This window comes from Amblyomma maculatum, chromosome 2 (assembly GCF_055883805.1).
Source record: "Amblyomma maculatum isolate TAMU_Amacu chromosome 2, ASM5588380v1, whole genome shotgun sequence".
In the NCBI taxonomy this organism is placed as follows: domain Eukaryota; kingdom Metazoa; phylum Arthropoda; class Arachnida; order Ixodida; family Ixodidae; genus Amblyomma; species Amblyomma maculatum.
The window spans coordinates 204957098-204975128 of record NC_139345.1 but is presented as its reverse complement, the minus strand read 5'-3'; the positions used below and the strand labels follow the sequence as shown (position 1 = coordinate 204975128).

At 47.5% G+C, this 18031-nt stretch overlaps 1 protein-coding gene across 1 annotated transcript in view; it reads right to left on the bottom strand.

Annotated features, from left to right (window-relative positions):
* Positions 1-18031, bottom strand: part of LOC146201101 (glycerol kinase 5) — a 180001-nt gene that overhangs the window by 50465 nt on the left and 111505 nt on the right. Inside the window, exon 13 of the mRNA XM_084595640.1 lies at positions 12090-12140. Within this exon, the coding sequence (XP_084451766.1) occupies positions 12090-12140 (51 nt within the window). The remainder of the gene's footprint in view (positions 1-12089; positions 12141-18031) is intronic.

Sequence of the window (18031 nt, the reverse complement as noted above, 5' to 3'; positions counted from 1 at the left end):
GTGCACTGCCACACGCAACACAAAAAAAAACCACCGGTGAGATATATCGCTTCTTCGGCATGTGGTATGAGTAGCAAAGGCGCAAAGCGTGCATACCTACGGTCCGCAGAATCCAGTAAATGTCCCATTTCCTCAATGCAATAAAAAGCTGCGCTAATAAGACACGGACGAAGGAAAGGCAGGACGAACAAAAACGCAGACTGACAACTTTATTTCGTGAAGAAAATCAAGGCATATATACGCGATCTCCGCTACTATCTAATCACAAAAAACAGCAAGCGAAGAAGTGACGTGCACTAAATCAACACAAAATGTAACATTCTGCTGCAGAGATGATAAACTTAACTAGGGCCGGCCCACTAAGTACACCAAAACCAAAAATCTTCCAGTCTAACGGATTATCAGCACAACCATCAAATGGTAATGCACGAATACAACAGTGATGCAAGACAAAACCCGTAGTACATCATACCATCATCTTCAGGTTGGACAACGAAACATGGTATAAAACCAGGTCACACAAGCAGCTTATACAAGCCTCGTCAGAAACAATAAATGCAGTGAAAAAAGGCACTGGGGGAAAGTGTGACTAAACGAGACAAGGAAATGATTGTCGGCGAAGGGTTGGAATGCATCTACCGTCATGTGAGTGACTGAGCTATAGTGAAACCGCCGCTCAAAAAAGTAGCCAATTATATGAAGTCAAATAACCTTACGGTTATACAATCTGACAAAGATAGGGCTTTGTAGTTCTACCGCAGGGCTTGTTTGAAAGCAAAGCACTGGAGGCTGTGGCCAAAAACTTCAAGCCAGTGAAGCATGACCCTAAGAAAAGAAAACGGGAAGCTGTCAAACTTTTAAAAGATTTGGAATTGGTACAAATGAGTAAGGCCGTGAAAGATGAGGTCAATGGAAGTCTTTTTCACCGGGAAAACACACAAAATTGATTGCGCCTTTCGTTTAATTGTGTCTGACAGAGAATGTTGGCAGCGCAAGACGGGAAACTTCCTTCAAAAACAACCTGAACTTGCTTCGAGGGAACGACCCGTTCCTTGTTCGCAGCTCTAAGGAAGTCATTGAACAGATCAAGAGTGGGCTTCCAATTGAGACCACAGCCTTTTCAGTGGATATTGAAGACATGTTTTATTCGATTCCACACGGTGGTCTGTTCGCTGCCATCAGAGAAAGTGTTGAGCTTCATGGGGAACTGCGGTTTCAGAATGCTGTTGGTCTCCACACAGGCAATTTCCTAGAACTTTTAAGTTTTCATCTCAAGTCTTCAGCCATCCACCACAACGGACAGTACCACATTGAAAAAGCTGGAATTTGCATAGGTTCAAGCATAGCTCTCGCTCTAAGCGATATATTTCTGGCTTCCTTTGACAGGCGCTTACAAGGGAAGTTGCAAGATTTGGGTGTGATTTGTGTGTGCCGATATGTTGACGATTATCTGGTTTTCCTGAGTGCTCCTGCGAACGGCAACATCCAAGATACGGCCGCGATGGTCCTGTCCACTTTTTCGGGTGTTTCTGGCGGGCTCCGGTTCACCAGCGAGTTTCCTTCAGAGGGACAGCTTCAGTTCCTGGACTTAGCGTTGCACATAGGGGAACAATGTATATGTTGGTCCTTCAAACCCAGGTCGAAAAAAACGCTGCTTCCATATTGCAGTGCCCATTCAAAGCTGGTCAAGAGAGGCATCATTTCGTTGTGCATCACGTCGGCCCTGGAAAAGGCATACGTCCATATGGCTGAACAAAGTTTTCAACATCAGCTTCAGCGTTTGCGAGCTGCTGGATATCCTCCGCACATCATTTTGAGAGTTTGCGAGAAATTGCTACAGAAAATGAAGTCTGGCAGCAATAGTAATGAAGAAGAGCAGTCAGTGAAGATCCACGTAATCCCGTATTTTCATAAATTTTCGCACAATGTCAAGAGAATTGCGAAGAAAGGCGGCGTCACCATTGCTTTTTCCGCACCTTGCAAACTCTCGAAGGTGTGTGCGATGATGAAAGAGAATAGGAAGCCTCCCTGCACTATCTAACACCAAAGGAAATTCACAGAATGTGCTTCTGGAGTAGTTTACCGCATTCCCCTGAGTTGTGGAAAAGTTTACATAGGCCAAACCGGCAGATGCTTTAATGAAAGAGCAAAAGAGCACAAGTTGAATGTAGAGAAAAATGAAAGAGGGTTTTTGGCCGAGCACTGTGCTGACTGCAAGAAAGAAAACAAACGGGAATGCGTGCCTTACTTTGAGAGGACGAAGTTTCTGGCCAGGTCGACAGATAAATGGGAGCGCCTAGTAATTGAAACCTTCTACATCAGCACCACAAGCTTTTGCGCCAGCAAGCCCTCTATTTCGTTGTCGGAAAAAGAGTAAGTTTTTGGAAGGTCATATATAGGCTCTGCTTTGGCCTTCTTTCATTGTCTGCGTTGTGGGTTGCTAGTTGGTCGGATGTCATAGCTTCGCGATATTTTTTATTTTATTTATTTTTTTATTGTTGTTGTTGTGGTTGGTATTAATGTTAGACAATTGATTTTAGCCTGACTTGGTGCCTTTTTTCACTGCATTGTTTCTGACAAGGCTTGTTTAAGCTGCTTGTGTGACCTGGTTTTATATCATGTTTCGTTGTCCAACCTGAAGATGATGGTATGATGTACTATGGGTTTTGTCTTGCATCACTGTGTTGTATTCGTGCGTTACCATTTGATGGTTGTGCTGATAATCCGTTAGACTGGAAGATTTTTGGTTTTGGTTTACTTAGTGGGCCGGCCCTAGTTAAGTTTATCATCTCTGCAGCAGAATTTGAATTTGATATTTGATAGTGCACGTCACTTCTTCGCTTGCTGTTTTTTGTGATTAGATAGTAGCGGAGATCGCGTATATATGCCTTGATTTTCTTCACGAAATAAAGCTGTCAGTCTGCGTTTGTGTGCGTCCTGCCTTTCCTTCGTCCGTGTCTTATTAGCGCAGCTTTTTATTGCATTGAACTATGAACCAACTAGCCCGACAAATTTTACTCCCATTTGCTGTAGTGCCAGTTTAATTCGTATCGCGTAGCAATACTAGTGGTCGCAGTCGTGCCTCACATTCATTCGAAGGGTGGCTTTCTTAAACGAAGGCCTGTATGCCCTACCTAAAAACCGGCTCGCTCGGTGCTTTTCATGCGCTATAAGACAGCGCAGTTTGCGGCAATGTTAAATGAATTTTACAGTGCCGCATGCAACTGGCAGGAGAAAATTTTAGCTAATTTATTTTGAGCCATTCCGAATTAGCAGCAGAACGCGAAACAGATTGACAAGCGGCAGGCTTCCGGCGCTTGTGTGCATCGCATGTGCATGGGGCAATAAATATTATTACAAAATAAAATAAAATAAACTCCGGAAAACTTACTTCGCTACACGAATGAAGAAAATTGTACACAAATTCACACCGACGACGGTTTCGTTCGGCGTCTTGTAAGCCACTGTCTGCGCCGGCGCTTGGCCGTGTTCTACTCTTAAGGGCTTCCTTTGTTTCCATTTTCTTTTTACCTCCTTCGTACTAGTGATACCCAAAGCTTGCGTGGACTCTTGGCATTCGCGCAACTAATATGGTTCGGCGGCGGCAATCCTCGTGGCCTGCCCCTCACGGCCCCTTGTCGGTTCGAATATTTCATTTCATTTATTTTTCCATTAAAGGCCCAAAGGCATTACATAAGGGGGCAGCAAACTCAATATACAATGCGAACACGAACAGGGAAACATTAAAATAACAAGGAAAGAAAACAGAAACAAGAGAAATAATGCAAGGGTTAGCGAAACAATATTAAAAACAAAAATGACAATATACCATAAGTAAATGACGCCGAAAATGTTATACAAATTTGCATGAGAAAAACGCTTTCACGAAACTGGTGAAACTTGAGCCGGTTGGTACGTCATCGATGGCAACGTCAGCAGAACTACAAACACACGTAAAAAAAGTCAAGACAAGGTAAGCGCTGCCTCCCCCGCGCGCCCACAATTCTGCCGACGTCATCAGCGACTTCTTCACGAAAGGTGGTCGTTTAATTTTATCCTGAATGATTTGCGATCAGTGCATGATACGATGGTGTTTGGCTGGGCGTTCCACAGTGCTATTGCGTCCGGAAAAAATGAAGAATTTAGTGCTAAGGTGCGACAGTTGATACGTGCAATGCTATGATTATGGTTTAGGCGGCTAGATGTCCTGTGGGGGGGGCTGTAGCTTTGCATGTCTCGTACGGGGATGATAATAGAAGTGATGTAGAAGACATAGGCGAGATATGATACGGCGTGACATGGGCGATGGAATGGCGATGGACTGTCTCAGTGCTGTGATATTGGTTTTATTTGAATAGCAAGATGTTATAAATCGGATGGCGCGATTCTGCACGGCTTCAAGGTCGGTGGCGAGATGCGCTTGTGATGGGTGCCAAATGGAGGACGCATTATCTAGTTTGGGGCGAATGAAAGTTATATAGGCTAGTTGCTTTATTTCCGGGGATGCGGCCTTCAAGTTACGTCGCAGATAACCGAGTGTGCGTGAGGCTTCTGCGCAAATGTTTTGAATGTGGGTTACCCATGATGTGATGGTGTTAGGTGGAGGCCAAGATGTTTGTGGGATAATGCGGGGGTAATGAAAAGCGAGCCAATACTATACTGATGCTGATTCACCGTGCATCTGGTTCCGCATCTGGTCAGGCAGCAGCGCGTGCACACACATACGCACACAAACACACACTTGCGAGCGGCCGCTTGGTCGGCGTTCAGCTAGGCGATGAAACCGCCGTCTAATGACACCCCTTTTAATTCTGGCATTTTAATTTTTGTCCCTGACACACATTGAACACATTAGAAAGCAGTCTTTCCTATTTGCTAAGATTTCCACACCAAAAATATCCTTCAAGGTGCATATTTTTTAAAAGCCGCACTTCAGCCGGCACACTGCGAAATGAGGCGCCTGAACCACCCGCCTCCCGCGTAATGGAATTCCCGCCGAAGGGGGAGCTGATCGCTTACTCTTGAAGCTCCGCCTGGCCCAGGTTTGGATCCCTTACTGTCTGCACTCCAGGTTCGCTAACTACAGGCGAAGTATATCGCGACCAGCAAGCCGCAAGTCCGACTTCTGCCAACCGGGCGGCCTGGCGACCTAGACGGAACCATTCGCTGTGCCCGCGGTACATAGGTGAACTGAACCGCTTTCTAACCTTTCAGCGCCTTCCTTCCCATAATCCTTAGACCGCAGGTCATGGAGTAAGAAAACAACTTAGGAGAGGCCCTGACGTCACTTTTTTGAAGCCGGCCGCTGCAACGTCTCTCCTCCTCCTCTACCCTCAGCAATTTCTTTCTCCACGACGCTCACGTACCTCGGCCCCTTAGCAACGCCATTGCTAATGACCCGTGCTTTCATATCAACAGCGATGCCGTTGCTAATGGCCCGACTTGGCTAACCCTAAATTTTTAAGTCACTTCCGCCATACTTTCTCCAATGCATTGGGAATGGCAAGGGCCTCTCCTTAGTTGTTTCCTTCCTCCATGCCGCAGGATCATAGAATGGATAAAACATGTGTCAGCGCACAGTTCATCACTCGTGACGACCCAACTCTCGCGTAACCGCGGCGACCCGAAAGGGGGTGCTTACGCCACGCGGATCCACGCGAAGAGCACATTCGCTCGGTCGGTCTGTTCATCTATCCACCTCCGTTACGTCCGCGCGCAGACTTCACAGCCCGCGAACCCCGCCTGAGTTATGTCTCCTCTCGAACTTTGCGCTTTGGAGAAGAAACGCGGGGACTCGACGCCTAGGGGAGGGGCATTCGGAGATGAGATGAGACGACGCGCAGACGCGCACGAAGGCGCACCACATCGAGCCAGACGACCCTCTGCAAATCGACCGAATTTCTTTTCAAGTATTAATGAACAGTTCTATTTTAATTCCTCATCTGACCTCACCGCTATCATGACGCAGCCTACAGGATCTGCAGAGGCGTCTCGCGAATGCGAAGAACCACCGGAATCCACTGTGTTAAGCAGAACAACATCACGAGTTACGAGACCACCTTCATCTGGTCTCCAGCGAAATCGACAATGCGCAGTGTTCTCATCGGGTCGAAAAATAGCGACTGGCCGACGAGGTTCGAACCCGTGTACGACCGTGCAGTGGCTGTAAGGACGCTCTCGTCACAAGCCTCCTGGACGACAACGTTCGCCTTCAGGCCTCGCTGGCTGCGTCCGATTCAGCTACCAGCCAGGCTGAAGCAGTAGACGATGACAACGGAGGAGCGGATACGGAAGGACTGACGACAGTCGAAGTTCTGCAGGCAAGAGTTGACGAACTGGAATGGCATGTAGCCCAACGACGCACGTCACAAGCAGCGAGTGACGCAAAGGGGCTACTGCAGCCAGTGTCGATACGAGCGGGGCACGATACGGACTCCCAAAGCAACGACGGAAGTCTCGCCCCTGCTACGACAACGAACCAACAGCCGGCATACACCAATCGTGGTACACCTCCGCAGTCCTCGCGGGAGAACAACGCTCCAGCTCCTGAGGGTTCGCCAAGCCTGAACGAAATCACGATCATGTTCGCACGCGCGCATTTGCAAATGACGGAGGTATTGTCGAGAGTGTCAGAGCCAGTTCAGCCCGTTCTGATCCAGTCAACGAACGACAACGCGTCCGCCATCCCCAAGTACGACGATAATCCGCAACAAAATGTCCAGATATGGATATCACAGGGTGAGCGTGTAGCTGCGTTGGCACACTGGTCCCCATCACTGACGCTCGCTACTGCAGAAAGGATTGGCACAGCTCTTACGGCATGAATTGCGAATCGTGGGACTCAAGGAGGCAAGCCTTCGCCTCGCGCTTTGACAGGAGGCTCACAATGCAGGAATTCCTGGACCTGCAGGGTGATCGAAGACTGCGCAACTCAGAGACCTTGGTTGAGTACATGTATTCGAAAAACGCTCTGCTTGACAAGTCTCTGTACCCGATGGCGAACGAAGAGAGAATTTCGCTGATTCTCAGCGGAATCGACGAAGACACATGAACTAATCCACTCGCTGCACAGCCCTGCAGCAACCTCGCTGAACGGATCCACCGCGCAGCGCTGCTCGACACCAGACGACGCAAGAAAGTCACGACGCGGTTCTGACAATCTGCTCCTGGGCGGTCTAACCAGATGAGCAGCGACGGATCCACGGCGGCGACCGACGGGAGCACTGATCCCCGCGAACAGTTAGGGCCGCGAGAACAGCCAGAACCGATGCGGGCCACGCGAGTAGATACTTGTTTCAACTGCGGCACAACGGGCCACTTTTCGAGGGAGTGCACGAGGCCGAAGACGGTAGCCATGATCGCTGCGGAACAACGCCGAGCAGCTAGATTCAACGGCGCAGGCAATACCGGGGCGACAAACAGGCAAGGGAATTGTTTTCTGAAATCAAGGGGAGGCAATTTGCCCATCGTCAAGGGCCTCATCGATAACCAACCGGTGAGAGTCTGCATAGACAGCGGCTCAAACATGTCCGTCCATAACGAGAGCTCTGCGGGCCTTAACGTTTGCCCCCGACCGTGGGCGTCTCCAGATCACGTAAAAGTTCTTGACCGATGCATCAGACCGACGAGAGTGGCAGCGTCGGACATGAGTCTCGAAACATCGACCGTGCGGCTAAGAGGTAGTGATCGCGCCCTTGCCCAGTGCCATGAATCTGATTCTTGGTTCAGACTGGCGCCATGCCGCGAACGTTGACGTCACGTTTCACCCTACGAACGATGTCACCCTCGTCCCCATACAACCATCGGTACGTGAACCGATCGTACACACTCCAGGCGCATGCAGTATGAATCGTACTGGCGAGACGCTGATAGCAGCCTTCAGCAACCGCAGTCATAGACGAACCAACAGAGAGATACATCGAATTCGTGAGATTGAACTTGAAGGGCCCGGGTCCCGACGAATATTTGCTTGACCTGGTTGAATAGTCTGTATCTAAAATGACCCGCGACGCGAACGCTAACGAAAGAGATGAGCTCCGCTCAATTCTGCATCGTCATCACGACGCGTTCACAACGAGCACGGATGAGCTGACGCTTTGCGCTCACGTAGAGCACAGCATTGAACTTAGGGACAACTATCCCGTCGCCACATGGCCGTACCGATCTTGCCCTGCGGACCGACAGTTCATGAAGGAACAGGTGAATGACTACTTGGCTAAGGGGATTATCCGACCAAGCGAAAGCCTGTGCTCCTACCATTGTAGTGGACCAACCACGCGCCAACGAAAGGTTCACGACTACAGAAAACTGAATGGGAAGACCATCAGTCCACCGTACCTAATGCCAGTGATGGAAGATGTAATCGACGATATCATGCGAGAAGGCTCGAGGCACTTCACTGTCTTAGACGTGAAGTCCGCCTTCTTCACGGTGCGAGTAAGGCCTGACGACATCCATAAGACCGCCTTCGTTACACCAGATGGAAAATACGAATACTTAAGAATGGCTCTCGGGTTCTGCAAGGCACCCCACACCATGCAAAGAGTCATGCGCGACACGTTTGACGGCATGAAAAGAACATCCGCATACAAGGACGATGTCGGCCTTGGAGCAGCTACGATCCCCGAAGCGCTGTCACTGCTCGATGAGGCGCTGAGAAAAGTCGTCGTTAACGGCTTAAAGAAGTGTCAATTGAGCGAGACGACATCTCATTTCTTGGCTACAAGATTTCCGCAGAAGGGCGAACCCTGGACGAGGCGAGAATCGCAGCCGTCGACAAGTTCCAGCCTGTAGGCAACGCCAAGAAATTGTACTCGTTCCTGCAACTCGCAAACCATAAACGCAAGTTCATCCCTGAGTTTTCGAACCTCACGCACCCACTGCGTCAACTTGTCTCAAACGATGTGCAATTCCTGTGGACGACAGCGCACCTGAAAATCGTCGACGAAATCAAGAGTTGATTGAAGAATCCACCGCTAACTTGCGAACTTTCGTTCAGACTGCTCAACGCAAGTGCACGCCGACGCTTCGCAGACAGGTCTTGGAGCGATATTGACACACACACAAGACGGACGAGAACGTGTCATTGAATATGCCAGTCGATCCCTGAACAAGCATGACAGAAATCTACATTCGAACATGCTCGAATGTATGGCGCTGCACTGGGCCGTCACAGAAAAATTTTCCATCTATCTGCGCAGGGGCCCTCGATTCACAGTGCATACAGATAACTTCAGTCTATCCTACCTGGTGGAAAAGGGGGCGAAAAACCGCCGATTCGCAAGATGGACCCTCGACCTCGCGGAATACAGCTTCGATGTCAAATACACGCCGGGAAGGCAAAATGCGGCTGCTGATGCTCTCTCGAGACAGGCGGTTGGAGCAGAAACAAGCGAAGACGAAGTGATCACCAATGATCTCACCTGCCTCGCCGTGACCGTGAGAAAGCACAGTCGAATAAGCGAACTTCAAGAGAGTGACCCCGAGTGTGAAAAGTTCCGGGCCGAAGGCGGAACGAGCAATTCCAGCTACGAAGTCGAAAACAACATAGTCCTGCGAAAATCAGTCGAAGGAGGCCGCGTTTACAAAAGAGTTGTAGTTATTGCGGCGCTCCGGAGCAGCCTCATGGCGATGTTTCATGACAACAACGGTCACCTGGGAAGTGAAAAAACAAGAAACCTGGTGCAACGAAAGTATTGGTGGCTATCGATTACAAAGGACTATCGGTTGCATGACTCGCCGCTACGTCGAGTCATGCCACACCTGCCAGACGATTAATTCCCGAACAAATCAAGCCGAAGGACGCCTCAGCCCCGGAGAGGTTCCGAGTTTAATCTCTCTCGATCACACGGGTCCCTTCGATGGAAGGGAAGGTTATATTCTGAAGTGCATCGATCACGCTACTAGGTACATGGATACGGTAGCAATGCCTAGCACATCTTCAAAACACTACCTGGATTTCCTCACGAACCGGTGGATTTCCAGATTCGGCGTCCCGAGCATCATCATCACGGATCAAGCAAGGGGCTTCGTGAACTGGAGAACAGCGCAAATCTACCATAGACTTGGAATTCACCACCTGAATTCACTTCCGTACTGGCCACAGTCAAACGGACTGATTGAAAGAATGGTGGGAACCTTGAAACAGATTCTACGAACGCTTATAAGCAAGTATAAAAACTGGAAAAAGGGACTACCCAAGGCTACGTTGGCCATGAACGTAACGAAACATCACCACGGCAAAGAAAGCCCATTTTGGCTAATGCACGGCTACATTTCAAAAGTGGCTGGGGAACTTAACATCGGAGCAATCGGTGAAGAAATCGATGACGCACAAAGACTACGTGACATGGCCAAGGGGCGCCACGACATGAAGAGCTCTCTCGAAAAACGTCAGGAGGAAACAGCGAGACGGTACAACGAAAAACGTCGAACGCCGACCTTCCGGTGTGGAGATCGCGTTCTTCTCGAGCTCGGCGCGAGGACCACATTAGACGACAAATATGAAGGGCCGTTCGAGATAAAAGAACTGATTGGTCCCAACATGGCTGCTATAAGCAGAATTCCCCATCTTCCTGAAAAGTCAAACGAAAAAACCGTCAACGTTGAACAATTGAGACGGTACAAGAAACGCGTCTTGGACACCGATGAATTGACACTAGTGAATACGCGCCCCTGCGGACAGGCGCAAAATTAAGAGAGGCCGTGTCAGCGCACAGTTCATCACTCGTGACAACCCAACTCTCCCGTAACCGCGGCGACCTGAGAGGGCATGCTTACGCCACGTGAATCCGCGCAAGGAGCACGTTCGCTCGGTCGGTCTGTTCATCTATCCACCTCCGTTACGACCGCACGGAGACTTCACAGCCCGCGAACCCCGCCTGAATTATGTCTCCCCTCGAACTCTGTGCTTCGGAGATGAAACGCGGGGACTCGGCGCCTCGGGGAGGGGCATTCGGAGCTGAGACGAGACGAAGCGAAGCGCAGACGCGCATGAAGGCGCATCACATCCATTCAGGTGACCCTCTGCAGATCAACCGAATCTCTTTTTAAGTATCAATAAATAGTTCGATTTTAATTCGTCGTGTGGCCTCACCGTTATCACGTGTAAGTCTTCTCCTTCGCTACGTAGCCGACAAAGAAAGCCATCATAAAGGCAGTGTGTAAAACGTCTGCAAAGTTGAGGAAGGCAGCTTGTCAAGTGTTTTTAGTCATGCACAGTCGAGAGTGAGCATACGGGAGCACAGTTGAGAGAGAGCATGGACTATACAACCTTCACGTCTCCAGGCGAAGGATAATTGCAAGGAACAATATGGTAACGTGCCGAATGCAACAAACGAAGAAGCTAATGTTGCACTGAAATCAACTCTTTATTGGGCTCACTTCAGCCCGCAAAATAAATACACAACAGGGCAGCTGCAATGGCGACCAGCGTGCTCGTCGGTGCGTTGTACGGCACGTGCTTGTAATGTGCGTTGCACTTGTCAGCGCTTAATTTAACGTCGCAAAAGACATGTTTAAATGGAGCCACTAATGGTGGCAACAAAAATGTGGAACAATGTGGAAGCAGGCGAGAGCGGCTGTAGTCAACCGAGATTCACCTCGGAGCATCTTGCGCGACAGAGAAAATGATAAAGCAGCATTATGGTGACACAGAGCGTAAACAACAAAAAGCGCAAAATAGTTCTTCCTGGTACAAACAGAGTGATAAGGCCGCATGCCAGCAGATGTCAACGGCAACAAATAACGGTTACAAAGGTTGACGGAAATATGCCTACAATTATATGTTGCTCATTCAAATAAAAAAAAAGAGAGAGAGAACAGTACACCTCGTTCAGTTCACTAAATACTCGGTTTTACAAGAAACCCAACGATTGTGCACTGGAACTGTCTGCAATTCCTTCATGGAATTGCCTTTCTATATATTGTGCGGCATAACAGTTCCTTGTCTCCATGGTGCAGCATTCAAATGCAATCTTGCAGGGCTTCCAAGGAAGACAATAAAATGAAATATTATCGATTATCGAAAATAACCACTCTTACTGAGGATCCGTACATCCCACCATGTATCGGCATACACAAATACTTACTCTGAACGGACTGAGCAACGGAGTCGCTTTCCCCCGCATTCTTGATCAGACCTGCGAAAATATACAACACAGCATATGATTAAGAAAGGTATTAGGCAAGGAGACACGGCCTCCCCAGTGCTATTTGCAGCTTGCTTACTGCGATTTGCTGATGGCATTGCCTTGTTAAGTAGCTCAGGGGGCCAATTGCAGCTAATGATTAATGATCTCGACAGGAGAAGCAGAAAAGTAGGCCTAAAGATTAATATCCAGAAGAATGTTCAACAGCCTGGGAAAAGAACAGCAGTTTAAAATAGGTTAAACCCTGAAAGTACATTGTACGGTTACTCCGGTCGTTTAACCGATGGTGTTTATTTGAAAGTGAATTTTTATTGGTGACGGAGCATCGATCGTCACAGTGAGAGCGTCTCAAGGTGTAATGCGAGCAGAGGATTTTCAGCGAACTTCCGCCTTTGGTGCGGCCGTAAGTGCAGGTGTGATTGTGCCCTTTGTGTCCGTTGTGCGCGGCTCATGAAAGCAGCGACCGTGCGATGGGCAGGACGCGTGCAAAAGCAGCAGCATCGACGGAAGACGGAGAGAACTGGGTGGCTTGGCCCAAATGAGGGGCCTGGCTTGACTTACAGGCCACACCTTTCGAGACGTTGAAGGAGGCGCGGGAGGCAAAGAAGTTTGAATGCAGGCAATGCGTCTGCATCAACCTGTTGCAGGGAGAGGTGACCCAAGCCATCCGCGACTGCAAGGAAAGCTTTTCTCTACAGATAGAGGACTGGAAAGCGACACTTGAGGCTAAGGAAATGGAGATAAAGAAGTCACAGGTGGAGCTGCAAGAGGAAATCTCCAGCCGCAAGGCACTGGAGTCCCTAATGAGTAAGCTCCAGCTGTCTGTGGGCCAGATACAGGCAACTGACCAGCAGGAAAAGAAGCTTGGTTATGACAAAGCAGCCATGAGCCAGGAAGAAAGTGCTAACAAGTTGGCACAAGGTGACCATCAGCAGAAGTCAGAATATCTCGATGCGAGGTCCCAGAATGGGTTGCTGGTAGGGGCTAAGTCTTACTGCGAAGCTGCCGTGCACGGATCCCAGGGCCAGGTAGAAGACAACTTAGCCGATCCCAAGTCTTTTTATGAGCAGCCAAGCGACAGCAGCAGAGCGTCGGAGACTAGTCAGGACTTAGTGGACCTAACAGAGACTTTGACTCAAGAAAGTGGTGTAGCACCCAGGCAAGGTGGCCCAGCTGGGACTTTGTCATTGGATGAGTCTTTACTCGCCATTAATAGTGCCGCATATGAGGAACCTGAAGAAGAAATTTTGAACTCTATCATAAGGCATATAACAGAACCAATTACCAAACTTATTCTTAATGGTATAGAGGTTGAGCGACATGAACTCGCTAACGCTTTCAATGATTTTTTCCCTTCTGTTGCCCAAACTTTGTCATCTTGCGAAGAGGTACCGCTAAACTATTCTCGCAGTAACTCAACAATACTTTTGAATCCAGTTTCAGAGGGAGAGGTGGTGGCGGCTTTCAACAGTCTTAACAATAGCAAATCTGAGGATAGCGCGGGTGTTCAGATAATGCCAGTAAAATTTGTTATTCATGATATATCAAACTGCCTGACACGAAAATAACTTACGTTTATCAAAAGACGTGTTCCCACGTAACATGCAGTCGGCGAGGGTCACAGTATTATACAAAAAAGGCGATAAAAACGACCTTTCCAACTATCGCCCAATATCTATCCTGCCTACCTTCTGAAAAGGATTTGAGAAGTTAATTCTTGCTCGTCTTACGTCCTTTATTAATCATCATAATAGTTTAAACCCCGCTCAATTCGGGTTTCGGAAAAACAGATCTACTGAGCTTGCCCTTCTCGCACAAAAAGAGTATATATTAACTAATTTTGAAGAAAAGAAACTCGTCTTGGGCATATTTTTAGATTTTTCTAAAGCTTTCGACAGCATCAACCGCAAAACTTTACTCAATAAACTAGACAGGTATGGCATACGTGGCACAGCCTACTCTTTAATATCTTTGTACATAGCCAATAGGACACAATATGTTGAAATAAACGGTTTCTCCTCTACAGTCAAGCCAGTCATCTCGGGAGTTCCACAAGGCAGTCTTTTAGGCCCCCTTCTTTTTATTCTCTACATCAATGATCTTGTTTCCATAGATTTATCTGCAAAACACATTATTTACGCTGATGATACAGGTCTGTTTTTCTCTGGTCACTCAGGCATAGAGCTATCCAGTCGGGCTAACATAACCTTGGAAAACATTGAACACTGGGCGTGTCAAAACAGTCTAAAACTCAATGTCAGTAAAACAAAAGCCGTTCTCTTCCATCCCAGAAATAAAGCATTCGAGCTGCCTTCTTTTGTACTGAGTGGCACGAAAATAGAAATTGCTCACTCTGTGAAAACGTTGGGCGTGTACTTCTCAGAGCACATGACATGGGATGTTCACATAGAATATTTAGTCAACAAATTATCACGCACAATAGGTTCTCTACGCCGACATTTCCGTGTATTTCCACTTACTATTAACATTATGCTTTATAATTCACTGTTTTCGTCTATTCTGAACTACTCCTTGCTAGTATGGGCAACAACAACAGCAGAAAACATTACAAAGTTACTACTCCTTCAAAAACGTGCAATAAGAAATATCACTAAAGCTTCTTACCTCGAACATACTGGACCAATATTTAAGCAGCTAAAAATAGTTAAAGTAACATCTTTGTATAACTACAGGCCTTTGCGATTATATAAACAAGGCATCAGTAAAAAAGACAACACACTAACACTCATAGCAGCGCTTCAAGACAACCTAAAAACATACAACACCCGTAACCCGGAGCATTGGCACGTTACAGCGTGCCGGACGATCTATGGCAGGCAGATGCTTCGCTTCAGGCTTCCTACCATATTAAATCAATACTTTGCTAATAGTGGTCAAGATTTCTCTCTTCCACAACACGGAAAGTTGAGCTAGTTGGTACATATTTTTAAGGAATAACAGCGCGGAGACGAAGGCACAGCGCAGGTGTTGTCTTCTTCCTCGTCCTTCGTCTCCGCGCTGTTATTCCTTAAAAATTTCTCTCTTCCTCCCATTAAATTAATCCGCGAAATGTTTCTATAAATACATATTTTTAAGTTAGGTGTTCTGTCTTGCGGCGTTTCTGTTTTATTTTCATGTATTTTTCCTGATTTACCTAGTGCTTTTTTGTAGTCTAATTATTTCTCCATTGATTGTTTACTCACTGCTTGGGCATGACTTTCTCTGCTGTGAAATGCCGTCATATGCAGGGGCAGCCGCCCCGTCAAGCTGCTCTTTGAAGCAGCTTTTTAGCGGCTGCTCCTTTCCTTTCCTTGTAGTAAAGGAAAAATAAATTATTATTATTATTATTATTATTATTATTATTATTATTATTATTATTATTATTATCATTATCATTATTATTATTATTATTATTATTATTATTATTATTATTATTATTATTATTATTATTATTATTATTATTATTATTATTATTATTATTATTATTATTACAACAAAACAAACTATGCCACTCATACAGTTGCTAGGTCAGGCACTCTTCCACATAGGAACACCGCCGAGGCAGACATCGCGCGGGACAAGTCCTGTCAAACGGCTCAACTAAAGCGTACCAGACTGTCGTCCAAGAGAAGCACGCATCATCAAAAGATCAACAGAATATGGCAAGGAAATGCGATCCGTGCAAACAGCCATGGCAAAACATACCTGGGAGAGTACGAAGAAAAAAAGCAAGACGAGCGTTGAAGCGCAAACATGAGTCAATCATGTTCCTAAACATTCAGGGCGGCAGGCGTAACCAAAAGTGGGAAGAGCTCTATCGGGTATTGGAAATGGGCATCACAATTACTGGTGTTGCAGAGACGCACTTGAGAGAGGATGAATCCCCTCCAGCAAACAAAGACTAAATATGGGAAGGCAAAAATCGAGGCAACGGCGAAAGACGTGGAAGTGGAGTAGGAACCTTTCACAGGGCCAACACGCAATGGCGAAGGATAAAAACAAATTGTACCCAGCATATATGGCTTCGAGGACACATATGTGGCACTGAAGTAGCACTGGGTGTGGTGTACATGTGGACAGGGAGAGGAGCTGAGGAGAAAAATAGAGAGCTCTTCACATGCCTCAAAACTGATGTACAAGCCCTAAGCATCCCCTTCATACTCGTCGGAGATTTCAGTGGTCATATAGACATGCTTGACAAAGTGACCGACCGCACGGGGAACATGCTTCTCGAGTGGGTTGATGAAACAATGGCGGTTCTCGAGAATATAACAGAAAAATGCATAGGCAAAACGACCTGGGTGGCTGGGGACAGGACGTGGGGACGTGCGCGTGTGTTGTGTATCTTCTCTTGTGTTTGTGTTTGTTGCGCCACATTTCTGAATACGTCATCCATAGATTATTGTGTGATGTCGCCAGAATTCTATGACAAACTTAACTTCATGGAAATTGATGAAGGTGTAAAAAGCCTAGGCAGTGACCACAACAGAATCCGACTGGTGTTCGGGGGCAGCCGTCAACATAGAGAGTGTGCAAAAAAGCAAATTTATCTACACAAGCTATCGCCCAAACAAATAGAAAACCTCGTCACTCTATTGGAGGAAGATGCTGAAAATGTTGAGGTTGAAGATTATGAGAATTTTATTCACTGGGTGAAAGAGTGGATGATGAAGTGTCAAAGCAGGAGACCGAGAAGTGGAAGAAGACTGAAAGGATGGTGGGAACAGAAATAGCCGAGGCAATACATAGGCGCAAGAAACTCTGCAGGGAACACCGCCATGCACTCCGAGGAAGAGAACAATCCCAGATAACAACTCTATGGGAGCAGTATAGAACAGCTAAACAAATGCTGCACAACTTGTACAGAAGAAGGTCCACAAACTCATAGCTAAACTTACTGAAGACCTCAAGGCGGCTGGTCGTGATGCCGCAAAGAAGTTTTGGCAGCGTGTCCATGCAGAACAGGCCGGGCCAACTCAGACGGCAACTACCCTTAGAGATCACGTCGCTAGGGAAGTACATGAAGGGTCGGCACGCTTGAGGTATGTTTAAGGTTTCATAGCACAGAAACTCGCCCAAGTCTTGCCAGGCGAGCACCACAGGGTTGAAGCGCTGACAGCTTTGCATGACCGAGAGCGTGAGCTAGAGAAAGCCCTCAAGCATATGAATGGACGCACAGCTGAAGGCCTCGATGGTATACCAGTTCAGCTGTTGAAGACACTGCAGCCCAAAGCGAAAGAACATCTGCGCCAGGCACTCAGCTCAGTAATGGCAAAGGGCACAGTGCCTGATGACTGGAGGTGTTGCAGAGTACGGCTGATACGGAAGAAAGGTGGAGATACCCAGTCACTAGCCGACTACCTATCAATTTCAGTAACATCGGTCCTCTATAGGCTTTTCGCACGCATCCTCTGTACAAGACTGCACTCCTGGCCTTAAAAAGAGGGCATTCTTGGGGAGCTGCAGATGGACTTTCCACCAGGCCGTCGCTTGGACAACTGCCTGTTTGTTGTCACCCAAGCCTGGGAGTTAGCGACGCAGGAAAACAGGACTCTCCTGCTAGGATTTCTAGACATCTCCCAGGCATACGATGCTATAGCGCACAAAACACTCTGGACAGTATTGAATGACCTTGGACTTCCAGCTCAATGGATACAGCTGCTTCAAGAACTGTACAAAGGAAATCTAGCAGTCATACAGTGGGGCAGCGATTGCTCTGAACCGGTGGAGGTACAGCGAGGTTTGAGGCAAGGGCGCCCGTTGTCCCCCCTTCTCTTCATACTGTTCATATCTCCGTTGACCCGACGGCTAGAGACGAGTGGCCTTGGTTTCAACTTTACATATATGCAGGAGGGAATAACCAAGGAGCGATATCTTCCGGC